Source organism: Prosopis cineraria, unplaced genomic scaffold (assembly GCF_029017545.1).
Source record: "Prosopis cineraria cultivar Desert tree isolate PC_DT_omini unplaced genomic scaffold, ASM2901754v1 PC2, whole genome shotgun sequence".
In the NCBI taxonomy this organism is placed as follows: domain Eukaryota; kingdom Viridiplantae; phylum Streptophyta; class Magnoliopsida; order Fabales; family Fabaceae; genus Prosopis; species Prosopis cineraria.
Genome location: NW_026555333.1, coordinates 29,403,444 through 29,428,011, shown reverse-complemented (window position 1 = coordinate 29,428,011; position 24,568 = coordinate 29,403,444). Strand labels below are relative to the sequence as shown.

General features: G+C 32.1%; 1 protein-coding gene across 2 annotated transcripts; it reads left to right on the top strand.

The window, feature by feature from the left end:
* The first annotated feature begins 22,132 nt into the window (after positions 1 to 22,132).
* On the top strand, positions 22,133 to 23,607 carry LOC129304038 (probable receptor-like protein kinase At5g38990). 2 transcript variants are annotated; one of them, XM_054943663.1, is made up of 2 exons: positions 22,133 to 22,522; positions 22,606 to 23,607. In XM_054943663.1, exon 2 carries the CDS (start codon positions 22,778 to 22,780, stop codon positions 23,507 to 23,509), a length of 732 nt encoding a protein of 243 aa, XP_054799638.1. In that variant the 5' UTR covers positions 22,133 to 22,522; positions 22,606 to 22,777; the 3' UTR covers positions 23,510 to 23,607. The 2 variants fall into 2 exon arrangements, with proteins under 2 accessions (XP_054799638.1, XP_054799639.1); XM_054943664.1 differs by having other exon boundaries at positions 22,133 to 22,526.
* Positions 23,608 to 24,568: the final 961 nt, after the last annotated feature.

Genomic DNA, 24,568 nt, shown 5'->3' with positions numbered 1-24,568 from the left:
CAATTTGTTCACACAATCCCTTCAAGCCTCCCTCTAACTCTATCACATCATAACACTTAATATCTCAACTTATCACACATCAAAACCCTATGATCAAGTTATGGCTTGATCTAACTTTCACCAAACAATAAAGTAGCTTCATATAACTACATATCCAAGATTGATAAACCTAAATCAAACCTTTAGAGTCAATAGAAACCTTCAAAACATAGACTCATGGCTTAATCCAATCAGAGCAAATTCTCCCTCTTCCAAATCCCATGAAAAATGAGATGAAAAGGTAGAGGAGAAAGGTAGAAAACTTACTCAAGAGTTAGAAGGCTCAAATTATCTTTAAAATCCTCCCAAATTGATGCCCTAGCAGTGCCCAAAACTTTCCCCTTTGTATTCTAGGTTTTCCACCACAAAAACTGGCATTTTTTGATGATTTTCAAAATTTTAAGTTGCCTGTTGTGCCGTGCACCATAGTGCAAACCACGCAAGCCGTGGCTCATGACATAGCAAGCAAAGTGTTGATTTTGATCCCCCCGATGCCACTCTATATGATCTGACTTCCATCATAACTCAATTTAGAACAAAATATGACTTAAAAATTCAATTAGCAACCCAAAAGCATATTTAAATTAATTGATCATATTTTTAACCAATTTATCTCTTAATTAGTCAATTTTTTTAGATTTGAGGTTTTCAAATGTTACAGTACTCCCTTCCTTTAAAGGAATTTTGCCCCCAAAATTCAATAACAACCACAACACATACCTAAGGAAATAGATAGGGATATTACTACTTCATTTTATCCTCTGTCTTCCAGGTAGCATCACCAGGAGCCATTCCTTTCTACACCACCTTAACCAGTCGAATAGTCTTGTTCCACAATTACTTATCTTTAACATCTACTATTCATTCTGGCTCTACTCGATAAGTCATATTCTCTTACAGCTTTAACTCTTCAGGTTCAATCATATGAGATGGATCAGGTTGATATTTCTTCAATTGAGAAACATGAAAAACATCATGAATCCTAAATAATTGTGGTGGCAAGGCTATTTGATAGGCAACTGGCCTAACTTTCCTGAGGATCTCGAATGGACCCATGAATCGAGGAGATAATTTCTTTGCTCTAATTGACCTCCTAATTCTCATTACAGTCAAAACTCTTAGAAAAACATAGTCACTAACCATAAACTCCAATGGCCTTCGCCGTTTATCCGCATAACTCTTTTGCCTACTTTAAGCAGTTAAAAGTTTCTGCCTTATCATTTGAATCTTTTGTGTCGTTTGATTTACAATATCTGACCCATAATGCTTCTCTCACTTAGTTTGACCCAACAAAGAGGAGATTGACATTTCCTTCCATATAGTGCCTTATAAGGAGCCATCCCTATACTAGAGTAGAAACTATTATTGTAGGTAAACTTAGCCAAAGGAAGATGGCTTTCCCAGTTGCCCTCAGTTCCAAGGCACAAGCTCTCAACATGTCCTCTAGAGTTTGTATAGTCTTTTCTGTCTGTCCATCAGTCTGTGGACGATACACTGTGCTGAATCTTAATTTAGTTGCCATTGCTCTCTGCAATGCTTTCTAAAAGTTTGAGGTGAACCTCAAATCATGATCGGAGATAATGTCTTTTGGCACCCCATGCAATCTTACAACTTCTTGAATATAGATCTCTACCAACTTCTCCAACGAATCACTTACTCGCACTGCTAAGAAATGGGCTGACTTTGTCAATCTATCTATAATCACCCAGATAGAATCATGACTGGATTAGGTTCTTGGTAATCTCGAAATGAAATCCATAGATATAATATCCCACTTCCACTTCAGTATCTCTAATGGTTGTAAAGTCCCTGCTAGTCTCTAATGCTCGATTTTAACTTTTGACAAATTAAACACCAAGATATAAAATCTATAACATCCCTTTTCATTCCAGACCACCAGTAATACCTCTTCATATCCTAGTACATCTTAGTTGCTATAGGGTGAATTGTATATCTACTCTTATATGCCTCATTCAGAATTTTCTTTCTTAAATCACCTTCATCTAGTACACAAGCCCGATCTTGATACACAACATATCCATCATCACTAAAACCAAAGTTTGTGGTTCGCCTTTCCTCTAATCTTCTCGAATTTTCAACAGATACTTATCCTCAAGCTGTGGTATCCTTAACTCTCTCCAGAATTCATTAGTAATCTCTATGAAATGTAGGTTATACAAAGTTAATTCCAGTAAGTCATGCTAAATATCCAAGTAGGATTCTAGCAATTTGTGCTCTTGTACCATTAGATAAGCAACATGCAATGACTTTCGACTTAAGGCATCTGCAACCACATTTGCTTTCCCCGGATGGTATTTAAATTCAAAGCTATAGTCCTTCAAAAACTCCATCTACCATCTCTGCCTCATATTAAGTTCCTTTTGATCCACTAAATATTTCAGGCTCTTGTGGTCACTGAAAACACTGAACACTACTCCATACAAATAGTATCGCCAAATCTTTAATGCAAACACAACTACGGCAAGCTCTAAGTCATAGGTTGGGTAATTCTCTTTATGTGGCCTAAGCTATCTAGAGGCATAAGCCACTACTCTCTCATCTTGCATTAACACACATCCCAGACCCTTTAGAGATGTATCTGTATACATTTCATATGGCAATCGTGGATTAGGAATAATCAACATTAGTGCCATAGTTAGTTTCTCCTTCAATGTTTGAAATGCAATCTCACACTTGTCATCCCAAATGAACGGTTGATCTTTTTAGGTCAACCTAGTCAATGATGAAGCTATCAGAGAAAAATCCTGGATAAATCTACGATAATATCCATCTAATCCCAAAAAACTCTGTATTTCTATCATAGAACTAGGTCTCTCCTATTTCAACACCATATCCACTTTATGCGAATCCATCATAATCCCTTTTGCCAACACAACATGTCCTAGAAATCGGACTTCCCTTAGCCAAACCTCACATTTGCTAAGCTTGGCATAGAGCTTGTTGTCCATCAAAATTTATAGCACAATCCTCAAATGCTTAGCATGCTGTTCCCCATCTTCAGAATATATCAAAATATCATTAATGAATACCACGACAAACTGATCCAGGTATGGCCTAAATATACAGTTTATGTAATCTATGAAAATTGCAGGCACATTTGTTAACCCAAATGGCATTACCAGAAACTCATAATGCTTATATCTGATACAGAAAGCCATCTTGGGCACATCCTCCAAGTGTACTCTCAATTGATGGTATCTTGACCTCGAGTCAATTTTTGAGAAAACTGAAGCTCCTACTAATTAATCTAATAAATCATCAATCCTTGGTAAGGGATATTTGTTCTTCACTGTTACCTTATTCAACTGTCTATAATCAATACAAAGCCGTAAGCTATTATACTTCTTCTTAACAAATCGCATAGATGATCCCCAAGGCGACACACTAGGTTTAATAAACCCCTTTTCAAGCAACTCTTCTATCTGCTTCTTCAACTCAGCTAGCTCAGTTGGTGACATCCAATATGGTGCCTTTGAGATTAGTTCAGTTCCTGGCACTAGGTTTATCATGAATTCTACTTCTCTTTCTGGAGGAAAATCAGACATATCATCCTTAAATATCTCAGGGAATTCATTCACTACCCTAATCTTATCAATACTTCCATCGTAGACCCCATGCACTGAGAAGAAAACTATATAAGCCATACACCCTTATTGCATAAATTCCTCTACTTTACCACTAATAACAACTTAGACTCATTAGGAATATTAGCCGGTGTAGTATGTATCAATAATAAAACTGTCTTCCTATCATAGTCTAAGGTGGCAATATTTGCCATCAACCAATCTATATTAATAATCACGTCCAAACCCTTCATAGGAATCCAGATCAAATTGAGAGTGGTCGAATGATTTTCAAATCTCACTTCTACATTCAAACATGCTTTACTAGTCATATCGGATGACCCAGATGGTATAGACACTTTAATCATATAAGGCAATTTATGCAAAGGAAGTCCCAACCTCTCTACACATTCATATGAAATAAACAAATGTGTAGCACCAAAATCAAACAACGCTTCAATTTTCTACTCGTAGATAGAAATAATACCTTTTATCAAATTTGGTGACACTATTGCCTCCTCCTGAGATAGTGTGTAGACTCATCTTAGAATTTAGTTCTCTACTCTACCATCTCCACTCTTCCCTCAGGACACTATCTTGCCAAATGGTCGGGTTTCCCATATTTAAAATACGCCTAACACCTCCTAGGATGTGACCGCCCACACTTAGCACATGGTGGTGATCCAGCTATACTCAAGGTCGGGGCAGGCATATTAGAAGCTTGTCAGGATGGTTATAGAGTACCATAATTTTTAAATCCACCCCACTAAAATGTTCCTTGAGTCTGTGATCCTCTAACAAAACTCTTCTTGCCCAATGCTGCAAAACTACTCGGGCCATAACCTATCCTCTTGGAGACTTCTCCAGAAGGGCCCAGGGAGGATGAGAACCCCCTATGACTATCTCATCTCCTTTCTGCTTCTACTTCCTGACCCTTCTTGCTGCAATTTGGAGCCGATTACACATATTACTATATGTGGTTACTCCTAGCAAAGCAATTTGCTGTCTATATTCAGGCCTCATCTTTTCTAAAAGCCTTTTAGCCTTCCACTCACTATCATTTGTCTCATTCAGATGAGTAAAAAATTTTGATAGCTAGTTAAACTTTTGAACAAATACTTCCTTGTCAAGATCTCCCTGTTGAAATGCATAGAACTCAGCCTCCTTCTTATCTTTGAATGCTAGAGGAAAATGATGATCAAAGAACATGTCCTTGAATTGTTCCCAAGTCAGCTGACATCCATCCACTAGTCTTATAGAATTCCACCAGTGTTTAACATCTTCAACAAGATACATTGTGGCTATAATAACCTTCTGTTTTGTAGAGCACAGTACCACCTCAAAGATGGTTTCAACTCTCTCTATCTATTTCTTTGCTTTTCCTTCCTTCATAGTCCCATTAAAGGTTGGAGGGTTAGATTGAGAGAAAGTCCTCTATGCTCTATCAATAGCTATCCCTTGAGCATCTCCATCCGCTCTAGTCCCAAATGATCTAGGTCTACTACCGAAACCATGAGATAGTTCCAATCTGCTCTTATGAGCTTCCTCTGGTCTCCTTTATTCCTCCTTATGACCTCTATTACTAAGCAGAGCATCATGGTCTTGAATAGTTCTTTAAATATTCCTCATTATATCCTATAACTCATCTATAATTGCATTATTACCTTAGGGTATTTATTGTTGTTCTACTTGTATCTTTAGCTATACCTATAGTATAGGCCCATCATTCTCCGATAAATTGTCGGGTGAGTTGCTAGCATTTCAGGTGCTTCTTCTAACCAGTTTTCTCCCCTCCTAAGGAAGAAACCAAGTAGAGAAGGGGAATTAGTGGGAAAATAAAGGAAATAAGACAAAGAGAAAGAGTTGTGTACATAAAGTTGCTAATTAATAAAAATGAATGCAATGGACACATCACATAAGTAGATCTCAAAACTCGAGAAACTGATACCAAAATGTAATGTCCAGCTTGACATTACCAAAATTCACCACATAATCACAACAAATAATCATAATTAGGAGCAAGGATTACTCCTAAGCTCATATTATCTAATTTGGGATCCCATAAAAACCCTCATTGAAACACACAGAACCATACCAAAAACAAAATTTGGCCATTTAATAGCCATTTCACCCAATATGGCTAAGATATCAAATCAACACCATATACACTATTTGGCCTCTATTGCCATATAATACACTACATATGTATTGTCACCGTATAGATAAAACATTCCTTTCACTTGTAATAGTAATTTAGCCTATCACCACAAAAATTGTCACATATTCACATCATATACAATATTAGGCTAAAATACAAAATAATATAGTATGAAACAAGTACAACCAATCAAAATGATATGCATTCCTAGTTGGCAACATTTAATATCATCCTTATAAATTTATGTACACGACTCAAAGTAAAATCAAGCTTTACAATGAGAATGTAGCAAGTATGCTAGCCTGTGCCTGATTCCTTCCCTTGCTCAATCTTAGTGATAGAACATGTAAAATGATAACCACGGGGTGAGATAAAAATTTCAGTAACTAAGATAATCTACATTATTGATTAACATGCCAAGTTATAAAACAAGCCTTAAATCAAGTAAAATAAACACACCATATAAAATCACCACAAGTTACATGCATGATCCCTAACTATTCGATCCTTCAATACTCCCAACCGAACTAGTAGGCTATTTTACAGAACCAAACCACATGTATGGTCCCCAAGCTCACCATCTATGGTAGGACTACCTGGCCAAAGTGTCCTAAACCACTTCTGGACTACTGGTTCCCCTTATTACAAGTAATTGGGGTGTCGTTACTCCAACACCGCATCCTACAGATATGAAGGAGAATATTCTCCAACTTCACACGCTTTTGAATATTAAGGAGAGTAGGTCTCTAACACCGCATCCATTTTTGAGCACTAAGGAGACTAAGTGCTGTACCTGGCATTCCAAGGTGCCAGCAATGTCATATAAACTTAATCTTCACTAACTCCACTAAGGTGACCTCCCACCCTCTAACATGTCACATTTCATTACATAACTCCACTTAACCATACACAAAACACTTTCTAAACTAATATGATGAATATTACTACTTACTTCAAAAACTTGACATTTTACAAATCAATACTCCAATCAATTTCTAAAATATTTAACTTTTACAAAATTCATACTCATATATATAACAAATCATGCAAGAACAAGTTGAGAATAACTTATACAAGGTAATAAATAATACAAATTATCTAGTTACCTCAACCCTTTTGTTACTAAAAGGGTTACCCATGGTACTAAATCTTTTCTTGTGACAAGGTAAATCTTCTCACACCACAATCTACAACAACAAGTATTATATGTTAATTTTCAATTAACATAAGCAATATTAGCTATCAGTAACCTCCCAATTCTCCCACTTCTCACTCATTTTTTCAATAAATAGGCTTGTCAAGATCATAATTTGTTTACACAGTCCCTTTAAGCCTCCTTCTAACTCTATCACATCATAACACTTAATATCTCAACTTATCACACATCAAAATCCTATGATCAAGTTAGGGCTTGATCTAACTTTCACCAAACAACAAAGTAGCTTCATATTACCACATATCCAAGATTGATAAACTTTAATCAAATGTTTAGAGTCAATAAAAACTTTCAAAACAGACTCATGGCTTAATCCAATCAAAGCAAATTCTCCCTCTTTCAAATCCCATAAAAAATGAGATGAAAAGGTAGAGGAAAACGGTAGGAAACTTACTCAAGAGTTTGAAGGCTCAAATTATCTTCAAAATCCTCCCAAATTAATGCCCTAGCAGTGCCCAAAACTTGCCCCTTCGTATTCTAGGTTTTCCGCCACAAAAACTGTCATTTTCTGATAATTTTCAAAATTTTAAGTTACCTGCTGTACCGTGCACCACAGCGCATACCACACAAGCCATGGCTCATGATGCAGCAAGCAAAATGTTAATTTTACTCTCCCCGATGCCACCTGACTTGATCCAACTTCCATCCTAACTCAATTTAAAACCAAATATGACCCCAAAATCTAATTAGCAACCCAACAACATATTTAAATTAATTAATCATATTTTTAACTAAGTTATCCCTTAATTAGTTAATTTTTTCATATTTGAAGTTTTCAGATGTTATAATTAATTTCAAACCATATTTAAAAGTTTTTTTTAATAATATCAAATATTTATTGGAATAGTTTTTTCCTCCAATGTAATCCTACTAGGATTGACCCATAAATAAAGAGTAATTGTATAAAAAAATGAAGAAAAGTTGTTGGTAGGAGTTCTCCTATTCTTAAATAATAAAACAATTATCTTCATGCTTAAATGTTGAATATAAATGAAATTACGGCCAATTAATTTCAAATTATATTAAAAATTCATTTATTTGAAAATATATTTCTATCAAAATATTTTAATACTAATCTTCAAATTGATAAAAAGAATAACTTTAATAATTTTAAACACAAGATAAATATGATTAAAAATAGTTTTATCAAAATCTAAAACTTATTGTAATTTAAGAATAATATAGATAATAAAAAATTAATAGATAAAAATTTACTATACATTAGGGGTGCAATATTAACCCGATAACTCAACAAGTTCAGTCTTATCTAGGGCACCAGGTTGAGCTCAAACCTAGTCCTACCTAACCCAGGATATATATATATATGTATGTATGTATGTATATATGTGTATTATTTTAAATCTGTATTAATATTAATTGAATTTATAAGAATATTTTTCTTCATGGATTATACCTATTAGAAATTATTTCGTTATTATCATGAAAATTATTTTAAAAAATCAATATATTATTTTAATTCAAAATTTAAATTTTTTTCTAAAATAATATATAATTATGGAGTCTTTATAGTTTTAAAAATATTATTTTTTTTCAAGGCAAAATAGTTTTAGATGGAGATAGTTTAGTGTATAAATTTTATTTGTTATTTTTTAAATGTATTTGATAATTTTTTCAAAAGAGAACCAAACCCAGCCTTTATATTAGGTTGGACTAGTCCCAATCTTGATACATGAGGATTGGACATCAAGTTGATAGCTAACCTGGACTTGCTAATGAAGGACCTAGAAATTTATAATGTGGGGGCAGTATACACACATACATTCACACACACACACACATTCAAGAAAATGACAAATAGATTCCCACAAAATCGGTAAGTGACAAAACAATATCATGAAATGAAGTAATTACATGTCTGGCCCTTTATAAAATAATAGGCAATGTGATAGTTAAAACCTAAACTAAAGGTGTTAATAACAAAAGTAAAGTTGTTAATTCCTTATTTGTTATTACATGATTAGAATGAAATTATGACAAGGTATATCATTAATACTTAAACTAAAGTTATTAATTACTAAACTGAAGTTGTTAATATAGGATAAGGATTTACTAGCACATAAGTTTTATATTGAAGTTGTTGACAAATGCTAAAAGAATATTCTAAAGTTAAGCAACTCTTTAGCCAACAATCTTCCCTTGATAGAAAAAGTTATTATGTTTGGTTGAGACTTTAAGCAAATATTTCCTATTATTCTAGGTGGATTGAGAGAGACATTTTTTTTCCATCATTAACTCTTTGTAAATTTGGGATAATTGTCAATTTTTTACACTAACAATAAACATTTGACTTTTGGCAACAAATATTGAAGCATCTCTTAGTACTCTTTAGGATTTTGCTTATTGGATTATCAATTGGTGATAGAACTGCTACTGAAGTTAATAAAGGATTCATAAATATTAAAATTCTAGCTAAATTTATTACTGGATGATTCAAATAACCTAATGAAGTCTATTGTTAACTTGACTTTCTTGGATTTCCTTAGTAATATCTATAATTTTTCATATTTTAGAGATACAACTATATTATTTCCTACATCAGCTGTGGTTGAAAAAGTAAATATATACATGTTATCTCTGCTTCCTGGTGAGCAAGTTGTATGCTTAAGCTTAGATAGTGTTGTGAAAGATGATGGAAAACATGTGTATTTATTTGATTACATATACTCTAGATTTTCTAAATTCATTTTCAATGTTAGGCCCCCTAAATCATGAATAAGACCAAAAGTGAGTAATCTAAGTATTTTAATATGAGATATTGATAAATCTATGGAATTGTACAATAGTACACATCTCATATATACACTAATTAGAAAATATGTTATCGAGGCTCAAGAAATGTCTGTATCAAATATATGGATGAAAGTACATATATCACATACTACTATGTATGCATCTAATTATAGGTTGTCATTTATTATCATAAGGAGTCAATTTCCCATTATGTTGGCATTTGCTATGACTACTAATAATAGCTAGGAACGAAGTTAATGTCATGTCAGTTTATACTTTCTTTGCCATGTTCTTATCCATGTCCATAATTATACATTGTTGTTTCTCATGTTTGAAGTAAAGAGGTTTTAAAAGCATTAGTTCTTTATAAGTATGGTTGCTCTACGTATATAACTTATAATATACTTTATGTGGAAGTCTTCAATAATTTGATTTAAATAATTATAAATTTATCTTAATCTACTTACCATCTCATCCATTTACTCGATATGCATTTAGTTTTTACCATTTGCTTTACTCTATATGTATATTTGATATTAATGACAATAATTACATAGCTCCATTGATTATATGATGATATGAAAATGTATCTATTATAAGTCATTTTTTTAAGAAAGATTTTTCTATAAAATTGACTCTTATTTATAAAAATTGTAGTATAAAAACCGTGCATCCCGTGAGTATTTTACTACTTTAATTTTTAATAAAGATATTAAAATGATGCTTGAGGCTAGGATAATTTAATTAAGTACATATAGCATAGTTAGACTTGACTCAAAAGAATCTCCAATATGAGCTTTTTATAATAATCATATCGAGTGTGGCTGATAAGCAAGTTATAATTATATATATTTAAAGCAAGAATCACGATCATCGTGGATGACTAATAAGTAATGACAGCGCAACCAACACGGTGCTCAAATTTGACTTCACCATATCAAATAAAGTCATTACTTCACGCCATCAAATTATATACAAGAACAATTAATATGTAAATCCTAATAATTTTTGTCAATTTAAATTATATATATTTAAAGCATGAATCATGATCATTATGGGTGGCTAATAAGTAATAACAGCGCAACTAACACGGTGCTCAAATTTGATTTCGTCATATCAAATAAAGTCATTACTTCATGCCATCAAATTATATACAGGGACAATTAATATGTAAATCCTAATAATTTTTGTCAATTTAAATTATATATATTTAAAGCACGAATCATGATCATTATGGGTGACTAATAAGTAATAACAGCGCAACTAACACGGTGCTCAAATTTGACTTCATCATATCAAATAAAGTCATTACTTCATGCCATCAAATTATATACAGGAACAATTAATATGTAAATCCTAATAATTTTTGTCAATTTAAATTATATATATTTAAAGCACGAATCATGATCATTATGGGTGACTAATAAGTAATAACAGCACAACTAACACGGTGCTCAAATTTGACTTCATCATATCAAATAAAATCATTACTTCACGCCATCAAATTATATATAGGAACAATTAATATGAAATCCTCATTATTCTTTTCAATTTAAATTAGGTCCTTATAATTAATTTTGTTTAAATTCAGGTCTCATAATTTCATTCATTAGATATGTTAATCCCTAAATATTAACATGATTAATGAATCATTAATTTCTCAAAACAAAAACACTTTCATGATGTGTTTGGATTAATGGAAATTTTTATTTGAATTTGGATTTTGATCAAATTCTCAATTTGGATACACAAAAATTTATGAATTTTGATTTAATTCAAATTCAAATCCTTTTCTTATTATATTTATTCTGTAATTTTAAATTTATATTATGATTTTTGCTGTCATTTTGTGTTGCACTGTCTTGTGTGCTGTGATGGAAGTCTTGTTTGGCCAAAATAGTTGTGTCGATTAGGTTTTGGCTATGGTGGATTGTGCTATCACTACAAAAAAAAAATTGACTTTCAGTGACAACATTTATCGCCACTAAAAGCTAAAACTTTTAGTGGCGACAAAAAGTCGCCACAATATTGCTGCAAGAGCTCTTCTTTCTAATTCAATTTGTGGCGACAATAAAAGTTGCCGTTGAAAGTTAAGAATCGCCGGCGACAAATGTCGCCACAGAAAAGAAAATTTGTTGTAGTCGAAAGATAGTTGCCAGTAAATGTTGAAAATTGATGGTGATATTTTGTCGCCACAAAAATCACACATCAACAGTGACTATTTTGTTGCCACTGAATGTTAAGTATTAGTGGTGATATTTGTCACCGTGGAAGCAACCAATTAGTGGCAACTTTTTTGTCACTACTAAAAAATAATGTTGGTTCACTTACACACATGGTGCCGTATCATCGTCCAAGTGGCGCACCACCTCACGGCCCGTGGCGCCATGTCACCCTCCATGTGTTGCCCTCACCTCACACCACATGGTGCCATGTCACTCTCCAAGTGTCGCTCCCACCACATGCCACGTGTCATCTTCTTACCGATTTATATTTCCATTTTGAAAGTTGTCTTCTCTAAAGCTTGAACCCATAACCTTCTCTTGTTGTGTCCAACCATTTTGCCACTGAGTTAGGATGAACTTGTAGTCTATTATTGCATAATTAAATACACACACATACACACACATGCACATATTATTAAACTACACAAACACACACATATATTAAATATTAAATATTAAAAAATATCATTACTATTCTTAAATACTTCAATTTAATTCTTTTAATTTATAAAATTACAAATTATATTATTTATTTTGTTTAAAATAAACTATAAATATAATTGATACAATATCATTTATATTATTTATTTTAATTTTTTACTTCTTGAGGTTTTTATATTATTTATTTTAATATTCATATTTAAAATTATAACATAAAAATATCTAAGAATAAATAGCAAAAATACTGATGATTATACATTAGTTTATAATTATTTATGTTTCTAAACTAACATCAAGCTTTAAAGTTACTAGCATTAAATATAGAATTTGAATTAAAAAATTAAATTAGATGAAATATCATTCTATGAATGAATAAATCTAAGTATCACTTGTTTAATTATTATAAACAAGTAGTGTTATTGACTTCTACGTTGATTTGATGACTTATGCTTACTCTCTCTTCTCTTCTATCTTGAATATTTAAGATTTTTCACTTATTAGTTATAATTTTAAATTTAACTTGTTATATTTTAATTATTAATTGGTCAAAAAATATATATTAAAAATTTCATACTTATTTTAGCTGTTAAACATCTCAACTAGCTTTTGAATAAAATTAGCCAAACAAGTTTCAGTTTATCTAACTGACTTTTAAAAAAAGAAACATATCCAAACGTAAATCATATTACATTTACCAAGTTTTCTTCTAACCTTAGTTTGCTAACCTTGGTTGAATCTTAACCTCAGTTGTAAATTTTTTAATATAAACACACATGTAAAATAATATGTTTTGGCTTAATTCTTTACTTTAGCTCATTAGCATTAAATAATACCTTAACCTTATTTTAAAGTTACAATTTAACCATAGAATATATTAAATGAAAACTCATTATGTTATTTTATATATTCATTATAAAATTACAATAACACAACAAAATTAATGTCCTAAAGATAAATAAAAATAAAAAATTATGATGATAATATAAAATCAAACTTTCAGCGGCGACATTCAAAGTCGTCGCTAAAAGTCTCATTTTCAACGATAACACTAAAAAGTCATTGCTGATTCTCAACTTTCAATGGTGACTTATATGTCACTGCTAAAACTATAACATAAATTTTTTAAAAAAATTATAACATATTTTAAAATATGTTGACAATCAGTGGTGATATTAAAAAGTTTTCGCTGATTCTCAACTTTTAGCGATGACTTATATGTCAATATACGTTTTTTTAAAAAATTATAACATATTTTAAAATATATTGATAATCAGCAATAACATTAAAAAATCACCGCTAATTCTCGACTTTCAGCTGTGACTTACATGTTGTCGCTAAAACTTACAACATAAGTTTTTTAAAAAATTATAACATGTTTTAAAATATGTTGACAGTCAGCGATGATATTAAAAAGTCACTACTGATTCTCAACTTTTAGTGGCAACTTATATGTCGCCACTAAAACTGAGACCTTCGGCAATGACATGCACTTGTCGCAGCTGAAAGTCTGACAATCAGTGGTGACTATATCTTGTTGCCATAGAAAGTTACTATTTCAGCAGCGACTTCAAATGTTATCACAAAAAGTCACACTTTCAGCAACGATTTTTACTATCGTCGCTAAAAGTTGTCGCTAAAAGTTATTTTTTTTATAGTGTATTAACCATAGTGAGTGGCCCTTATGCCACAAGCCATGACGAACGTACATATGGCTGCAACATACATGCCATTTTAGTTAAAAGTGACTTTTTAGCCCTTTTTTTTAACCCATCCTAAATGCTCATCCCTTTCATGTTATTGCAGTACTCTTTTAAATTAATTTTAAATGTTTTTCAAGGGCCTTAACTCGTACATGTACTTTTAATTTTGTGGGATCCGATCTACTCAAATATTATTTATAGACAATCTTTGGAGTTTCAAATGGTATAGGTTGATCATATCTTTCTTTGATTCCTGCCTAAATTTAACTAATCGGTTTATACTGTGATTATATGTAGAATAAGGATGCATAAGGGATTGACCCAACAAGACTTCTGCATAACCAGAAGTCTGGTTCTTTTCATGAAAAGGACTGGGTTAAACAACTCATGGTCCAATCTGGTCTTAGTATAATGCAAAGCTGAACAAGATTAGACTAGTCCACTAGGACTATAAGACCGGTCCTAGTCTTATCCAACATCTCACTTTGTTTTTTCTCTTTTCATTTATAAGAGATGGTAATTTATTTCAACATAATAAAGTCAATTAACACAATAAAATAAATTATAGTCATAAAATTCATCGCAACAACAATAATTATAAATCTACAATGTAACATCCTAAAACTTCAAATCTATAAAAGTTGATTAATTAAGGGATAAATTAGTTAAAAATATGATTAATTTATTTAATTATGTTTTTAGGTTGCTAATTGGATTTTTAGATCATATTTGGCTCTAAATTGAGTTAGGATGAAAGTCGGATCAAGTTGGGAGGCATCGAGGGGAGCAAAATCAACTTGTTGCTTGCTGCGTTGCTCGCTGCGGCTTACGTGGCCTGCGTTGCAGAGCACGGCACAGTAGGAAACTTAAAATTTCAAAAATCATCAGAAATTGACAGATTTTGGGATGGAAAACTTAGAACATAAAGGGAGAAACTTTGGACATTGTTAGGGCATCAAATTAGGAGGATTTTGAAGACAAATTAAGCCTTTAAACTCTTAAGTAAGTTTTCTACTCTTCTCTTCCACCTTTTCATCTCATTTTCTATGGGATTTGGAAGAGTGAGAATTTAGTCTGATTGGATTAAGCCATAAGTCAATATTTTAAAGGTTTCTATTGACTTTAAAGGTTTAATTTAGGTTTATTGATCTTGGATATGTGGTAATAAGAAGCTACTTTCTTGTTTGGTGAATTTTGGATCAAGCCCTAACTTGATCATAGGGTGTTAAAGTGTGATAAGTTGAGATATTAAGTTTTATGTTATGATGGAGTAGAAGGAGGCTTAAAGGGATTGTGTGAACAAATTGTAATTTTGACAAGCCTATTTGTTGAGAATTTGAGTGAGAAGTGGGAGAATTGGGAGGTTATTATTAGCTAATGGTGCTTGTGTTAATTGAAAATTAACATATAGTGTTTGTTGATGTAGATTATGGTGTGGGAAGACTTACTTTGAAACAGGAAGAAATTTAGTAAACGGGTAACCCTTTTAGTAACAAAAGAGTTGAGGTAACTAGATAATTTGCATTATTTATTATCTTGTATAAGTTATTTTCAAGTTGCTTTTCTATGAATTGTTGAGTATATATGTATAAATTCTTTAAAGGTTAACTGTTTTAGAAAATTAGTGGAATATTGCTTTGTGAAATTCTATATTTTTGAAGTAAATGGTAAGATTTTGTTATATTTGTTTGGAAAGTTGTTTATGCATGGTCAAGTGGAGATATGTAGTGAAATGTGGCATATTAGAGGGTGGGAGGTCACCCTAATAGAGATAGTAAAGATTTAATCTATATGGCATTGCTGGCACCTCGGGATGCTAGGTACAGCACTTACTCTCCTTAGTGCCCGAAAGTAGGTGTGTTGTTGGAGACTTACTCTCCTTAGTACCCAAAAGGGTGCGAAGTTAGAGACTATGCTTCTTAGCATCCGTAGGATGCGGTGTTGGAGTAACAACACCCCAATTACTTGTAATAGGGGAAAACAGTAGTCTAGAAGTGGTTTAAGACACCTTGGCCGGGTAGTCCTACCATGAATGGTGAGCTTGGGGACCATACATGTGGTTTGGTTCTGTGAAATAGCCTACTGGTTCAGTCGGGAGTATTGGAGGACTAGATGGTTAGGGATCATGCATGCAATTTGTGGTGATCTTATATGATGTGATTATGTTACTTATTTTAATGCTTGTTTATAACTTAGCTTGTTAATCAATAATGTAGATTATCTTAGTTTCTGAGATTTTTATCTCATCCCGTGGTTACCATTTTACAGGTTCTACAGCTAAGACTGAGTGAGGGAAGGAATCGAGCAAGGTTTTATAGATTTGCTACATCAAATAGTAATGCTCGATTTTGGTTTGAGTGGTGTACATAAACTTGTTACATGATATTATATGTTGCCAACTAGGAATGCATATCATTTTGATTGGTTGCACTTGTTTCATACTATGTTGTTGTGTATTTTAGCCTAATATTGTATATGATGTGAATATGTGTGAATTTTTATGGTGATGGGCTAAAATACTAATACAAGTGCAAGGAATATTTTATCTATATGGTGACAAGGTATATGTAATGTATTTGTAGGGTTTTGTGTGGCAATAGAGGCCAAATAGTGCTTGTAGTGTTAATTGTGTATTTTGGCCATATTGGGCAAAATGGCCATTGAGTGGCCAAATTTTGTGTTTGGTATGTTTTTGTATGTTTGATTGGTCACTTAAGTGTATTTTGGTCCATTGGACTTGGTTCAAGCTTTACAATGGATTAATGGTATAAGTTATGATTTTGGGTACTTGGATGCTTGAAAATCTCTTTAAAAAATGACTTTTGTCATACAGTGTCAAATTGTAATGAAACTTATACCATTAGTTAGCTTATTAAATAAGCTTCACGTGGGCGCTTGAATCACTCCAATCGGACATCGGATGTGAAAATGGCGCGCATTCAAAATTCATCTAGAAAAGCTGTCATGACAGCATTGCTATCATAGACACGTACGCCGCAGCGCATTTCGCGCAAGCCGCGACACATGGTACAGTGAGCAAACTTGATTTTCTGTGCCACATGCCATGGTGCATAGACCACGAGCCATAGTGCATGGACTAAAACATTCAAAAATGACATTTTTGGCCTTGTTTTGAAGTGTTTTGCTTCCCAAAACTTTATCATGCTTCCAATACCTTTATAAATCATTAAGCTTGAGCTCAAACTATCAATTTAAAGGGCTTTTATAGGATCCTAAATTTTCCAAAATTATTTCTAAATGATTATTAGTTTTAACCCTTATATATATAATGTGAGCTTAGGAGCAATCCCTTGCTCCTAATTATGATTGTTTGTTGTAATTATATGGTGAATTTTGGTAATGTCAAGGTGGACATTACATACAACAATCTCCAACAACAACAAAAAGTATTTCAATTACAATATAAATGATTCAAATTAAATTACCTTCAATAACTTAAACAACCTGTAATATGTCTAAAGTCCATTATACCAAATTGACAACAAATTTCACTAATAAAAGGAGAAGATTGAGGTTGTTCAATGCTAGAATTTTCCTCAAAATTCATGATTTCACAAGTATAAAGCCAAAAAAATACTAATTATTATTATAAATTAACTTATTGTGATAATAATTAATAAATCAATTATAATTATATTAAATAAATTTATAGGATTAGACCGAACCAAGTGATCTAAATGCTTGGTCTCTTATTCAGTTCAACCAAAAAAAAAATAGTCTGATCTTTTTAGTTCTAAAAGACTAATTTTTATCTGGACCAGACAAGACAGAGTTTGTCTCAGGTTAGACTAGATCAAATTAGACTAGAGGACTTTTGCATAGCCTTAGTAGATAATGATATAAGTCATCATAGGGCTTGCTAAGCATCTATTTAAGCCCATTTTTTAATAAGGGTTTAAGATTAAAAAATTAACATTTTTACGGAAAAACAAGCTTTGAAGTTTGGTTATGACAAACCCCGAAAAAAAGACTCAAGCTTGGGTCACTAATTGACGCCCTTTTTTATTTCACTTCTAAAAATAAAATATTTTTTAATTTTTGAATTAAATTTAAATTTTAGAATATTTATTTATTTTTAAAAATTTGAATTTTTATTATTTATTTTAAATTTTTGAACTTTATAATTTGTATTTTAAAAGAAATATGAAATATTATAATTAAAATTTTAATTTTTAAAAATTCAAAAAGCTAAAAAAAGGGCTAATAAGCATGACCTTGAGCCTTTTGAATAAGAGTCAAGCTTTAAAAATAATTAATTTTTGAATAATTGAGCTTATGAATTTGAGCCCATATAGGCCCATTTTGCTCTTTTTCCAGTAGGAAGAGGTAGCCACCAAAGCACCAAAAAAAAAAAAATCTAGGAATTTCACATCTTTTCCTTTTACAGTATTCATAATCAATAACTATTCAAACTTTAGAGATGCTTGCCTTAGATTGAGCTAGACATTGAATTGGAAATGTTAGTAAATCACGATTTTTATTGTTCAACTAGTTAGACCGACAATCAAATTGGTAACATTATATAATATCTATAAGAAATGAAATATTGAATTTTAAATAATTTCTTAAAAAACAAATAGTTTAATTTCATACTATGGTTCAGTCGATCATAATTAAATTATTATAATTAAAAATTTTAAAAAATAAAAAAATACATTCAACCAATTTAGTCATTTAGATAATATTATATTTTATATAAAAATAAGTACCCAATATAATTATTATGATAATACTAATATGATTCTATTTATAACATAGAAAGAAAATATTTATTTTGATTTTATTTATAGGGCACCTCAATAATTATTGTATTCATTTTAACCCTTTTGTCTTTATTAAATATTGAAAAAGTTATTAAATGCTAGAATATTATATCTTTAAAGATTATATATTTAATAGGGTAAAGTTAAAAATTTATTGAATTAAATGGAATTGACAAAGTTTAAATTTTTTTTAAATTTTAATGAAAATATTAAAATTGATTTATAAATAAAATTAGGGTATATTTTTTGCACTTGAAATTTGAATCTTGAATATAATAAAGACACGTGCGGCAAAATTTCAGTATTCTCCTGTCACACATTTCAATCCTCATTAAATCATTGCATGTAAAAAGATAAAAACCCTCCTTCATCTTATTTTTTGTTTCAATTTTTCTTTTTTTTCAGTTTCTTTTAAGATCAAAGTATATTAATAATAAAAAAGACTAAAGTTGGTACAATTATGGGGACAGGGTTACTCTCTTTTTTCTCTCACTTTTCCTTCTTTTTTCAATTTTCACCATTAATTTTATTTTATTAAATAAATCTATTTTAACTATAAAATACGAGACATTAAAAGTGTTGGACAACTGTGTCCATAGCATCTATCTCACAGTTTCTTTTTGCAGTTAGCCAGCCAACCTATTTATATTTTAGGAGGAATGGCATTAAGGGCCTTAAAAAGCAAGAATTTTGCAGATAAGACCTAATAGATTTTGAAATTATTTTGAAAGCCTAAAGGCCTCATTTTGACTAATTTGTCCCTCCCATAACCAGCTTCTTCTTTGTCCATTCTTCCTCCCTCATCCTTCTCTCTCTTCCTCTTTCAACATTGATATAATAATCAAATTCATCTTCCTTCCCATCATATATGCTTCTCTATTCCCTCTCTTCTTCTTCCTCTTTCTTCCTTCTTTCTCTCATTTGAAGCTTTTTCGTTCAACAGGTATGAGTGGGCAATTTACTTTTATCCAGATGGGTATGGAGAAGACGATCAGGTGTTCATCCGATTACATTCCTTTCACGCCAACCAGCTTCTTGAAATGATTCACTATAGTGTGGAAAGAATGGATCAAGTGCTGCATCTGCCACTATCAGTTTGATTTTGTCAAAAAAGGATATAGAGAGAGTTTGAGCCATATCAGTTTTATCTAATCATAATGTACATGTCACACCCAGAAATGCAACGCGGACGGCGCGAGAGCGGAGGTTCCTAACCTTCAGAAGGAAGACCGGAGAAACGGGAGTCGCCACCAAAATTTTGAGGAAAATCTCAGAAAACCATTTAAAGGTGGGTAAGGGTGGTCTGTGAATTCAGAAAAAAAAGGTTCGGGAGTCGGTTGAGTGTGGAGAAGGTGTTAGGCACCCCACAATACCCGTTCGTGAGAACAGTTACCTAAAGTTTGTTGTGCGATATTAATATAGTTTTAAAATTATTTTAATTATCTTTTTATATTCATGTGTTTGATATAAAAATGATAACAATTAAGCGAGAAATATTTATTTATTTACAGGGAGGACTTGACTCAGAATCTGACTCTGAGGGCCACATACCCTGTGGTGGAAATCAAAGTCCATAAAGTTTGGGCTTTATAAGAAGTTGGTAAAAATATTTTTTGAAGAGAAATTAAGAAATAATTTACCATTTTGAAAATAAAATAATTTCTATTTAATTGAAAATATATGAACCTTAAGTTGTGCATGGAGGATATTGTGTTGTGCATTGTTTGCTTACTTCTGCATTTTGTCAAACCTAGCCTATTGATAAAGTAGAATCTTATGGACTTTTAGTTGGAAATAAATGAACCTTATATTGTGCATAGTGAATATTATGTTATGCATTATTTGCCTATTTGTGCATTTTGTTAAGCCTGACTCATTGATAGAGTATAATCGTATGAACTTTTAGTTGAGAATATATGAACTTGATGTTGTGCATAGTAAATATTGTGTTGTGCATTGTTTGCTTACTTGTGCATTTTGCCAAGCCTAGCTTACTGATAAAGTAGAATCTTATGAACTTTTAATTAAGAATAAATGAACCTTCTATTGTGCATAGTGAATATTGTATCATGTATTATTTGCCTAACTTCAGTATTTTGTTAAGCCTAGTATAATGATAAATTGAAATCACATGGACTTTTAGGTGAAAATATATCACAAACTTTTTTTCTTGTAACTGTCTTTAACTAGCTGTCATCCCAGGAGGCTACAAACAAGGAGGATAGAGTCTTTTAAGATGAGAAGATTTATCATTGTTCAAGATGTAGGAAGGTCGGACACAGGCGCAAGACATGCAAGAATCCTAACTCAGCATGAGAAGTGGTTACATTATACTTCTTTGGTGTATACAAGCAACTATAATTATGTATATGAAAGTATTTTCAAATAATATTTTTTTGAGTAAATGAGAATCACAAATATTTTTTGTTTGTATATATAGAAGCAACTATTAGATATTTTGGATATAGTGGCTAACTTTTTGTATATATTGGACTTGAAATATTATATCAAATTTGATATGGGTACTAGTTTTAGTACCTAGGCTAATACTAACATGAAATTATTCATATATGATGTAATTGTCCTTCTTAATATTGAAAATGCATAGACTTTCTATTGAGCATGCGTGGACATCGTTTTGTGTATAGTAAATGTTGTGTCGTGTATGGTCTACCTAATGTCATTATGTTATAACCTAAGCTAGTGAAATATTAAAAATGTATAAATTTTTTGTTTAGCACACGTGGACATCATATTATGCATTGTAAATATTGTGTCATACATGATCTGCCTAGTCATTTTTGCTAAAGCCATGGCTAGTGAAATACTTGAAATGCATGAACTTTCTGCTGAAATGCGTGAACATTCTCTTGCGCATAATGAATGTTATATCGTGAATGGTTTATTTCGTTGTTTTAAAAGTTCACGCAAATTCTGAATTCAAAACAAAAGACAAAATTATATTTTTGGTCTCAAAAAAATTGACAATAAGAGCCTTAAGGTTTACAAAAAAATATCAAATTTATTTAAACTTAAATTATAATAAAATTTATTTTTAAGGTCTTTAATATCCTCCTCATTTTTCTTTTCACCGTCGGGATCAGTCCCCATATATTCTTTGTTCAACGTCGCCCCATTCTCACATCATAAATACATGGTAATTTTTTGTTTTGTTATTTATTAAGATATACGTGTATTTTCTCTCCCATTCTCTCCTTCTTTCTGTCCAGTTTTCCTTCTCCTTCCCTTTTTCTCCCTCTTCTATTTTGGCCGTCTGGTTTCCTTCAATCAGCTCCGTGGCTCAAACCCGGTTCCCTGTTCAAAAGCTGTTTCTGAACGCCTCAACCCAGGGCAACTCTTCAAACGGTCCAAAGCTAAAAACGAGCCGATAAGGTGTCCAACAACGGCCGGACCGGTCCAGGTTTTAAATCACTGCGGCCCTCACCCAACTACTGATCTCCCGTTCTTTATCTACGCAATTTTCTTCGACCTTACAAAGAAAATTGTGAGATTCACAACCTTTGACCTTAAGATGAAACCCAGAGCACTTGATGTTCGCAGGCAAAAGAAGAACTTGCCATTTTAATAATGTCGATGCTTGCTCATTTGTGTTTGTCTCCTCCCGTACGTATGTATAAATGTTATAGGTATTCAACCTTTCGATTTTATTCTTCCAATAGCTAACAAGTCGATGGTCGTTGATTTAGCTGGCTCGTCGCCTTCTGTGGGAAAGTTTTCTTCAGAGACTTAAGAAGATGAAGAGTCCAGGTAAAAAACCTTTGGTAAGTAGTAAATTAATTTTACACTTGTATTTCTCCCAACTATAAGATTAATCTAAGGGTCAGGATCCGAATCCGCTTCCGCGTGGACCCCGTCCTCATGCTTTTAAATTGCTTTCTTTTGTGCTCACCATATGCGACACTTTCATTGCTGACCACCCCTCCAATGGGATTCCTGACCAAATGCTTTCGAGGATTTGCTTCTACTAAAAGACCTTCCGCAACCGTAGAAGAGCTTTCCCACCGCTTCTCTCTTTCCCAAGTTCGAGCAGCAACCAACAACTTGGACGAAAGCCAAATAATCGATGAAGGACGTTTTGGTGAGGTATACGGAGGTCACATCTCGATCGATGGCCAACCAATAGAAATTGCAGTGAAGCATTTCAATTCTCGAGATTTATTCTCAGCACGTTCTGAATTCGTCAACGAGATCCTGTTTATGTGCCAGCTACACCACCCGAATCTGGTGTCCCTCCTTGGATTTTGTGACGATGAATTTAAAGATGAAATGATGGTGGTGTATGAGTTCATGCATAATGGATCCCTCCACCATCAACTTCACGAAAGGGATAGCAACTCGCCAACGCTTTCAAGGAAGACAAGGCTAGAGATCAGCATAGGAGTAGCGCGTGCACTACACTACCTTCACGTAGGAACCAAGCGCACCATCGTCCATTGTAATGTGGAACCAAGTAACATTCTTTTGGACGACCATTGGAATCCCAAACTCTCAGGATTCGGGCTTTCTTTAAAAGGACCAAAATATTCGTTGAAGTTAAAGAGGCGTAGGACGTGGAAAGGATCGCGGGCACGCTCTGTAACATATGAATGATTTGTTTATTGGGCTGGGCTAGTTTGGCAAGACTACTTGAACTTAATAATGCTTTTGAGAATTAACCTATTAATTTATGAAATAAATCTATTTTTAAATTGTGGTTAGTTTGATGATTTTTTATTGTATTTATACTATTAAGAGAAAAACCCATTACTAGATGATTATCTTCTCGCAATTTGGATTACAAATTAAATAAAAAACTAGTTAATGGTGGGGGCTTAACTGGGCAAATTTAAGAATTTGGAGGATTTATCATTAAATTTACAAAAATTAAGGGATGTCTGAATATAATTTAAAGAAATAAAAATCATGCAATTTGAATTAAAAATAATAATATCTTATGTTAAATACAAATAAGTTTCACATATACCAAAAAAGAGAATTATTTCTGTTTATGTATACTATTAAGTTCATCACAAAGAACCATTAACATTTGATGCTTTAATTTGTTGACTTTCTGTAATCTTTGTTGGTTTTGGTAATATCTCATAATATTTTGGTGTTATTTTATAGTGCTGGCAGCCGAGAATAAAACGTAAAATATTTTTGAGGAAAAAATATGACTTCTTTCTAGTTTCTACAGTTAAGTATATTAGATAAATATAAAAGGTATCATAATTTTTTATAACAATTAGATAGGTATCATAACTAACTTGACCATATTTGAAAATTTATAATATATATATATATATAAGATGATACTTAAAAGGGAAAACACAACAAATGATTCCATAATTTTAACATGTTTTGGCCCTATAATTTTTTTTTTCCATTACTCCAAGTCCTTCTAATTTATCTCATTTGTAATGTTAGTGGCTATTTTGGGTTAAACTTGATTCGACTTGGTCACCCTTCTTACAGTTAATATCTATCAAATTGTTCCAATATTTATATTTTAGGGTTAAACACTAATTTTGCCTTTAAACTATATTTTTTGAGTAGCACTAGTGTTCTATATTATGAGGTGTTGTGAATTAATTTATAAATTAATTAAATCATAGCACCCACACCTTCCATGATGGCGTGCAAATTTGTGTTTAATTTTACTGCGCGACC

Coding starts and splice junctions, on each gene's coding strand:
- LOC129304038 (XM_054943663.1), top strand. CDS start 22,778: ATGCTTTTAAATTGCTTTCTTTTGTGCTCACCATATGCGACACTTTCA.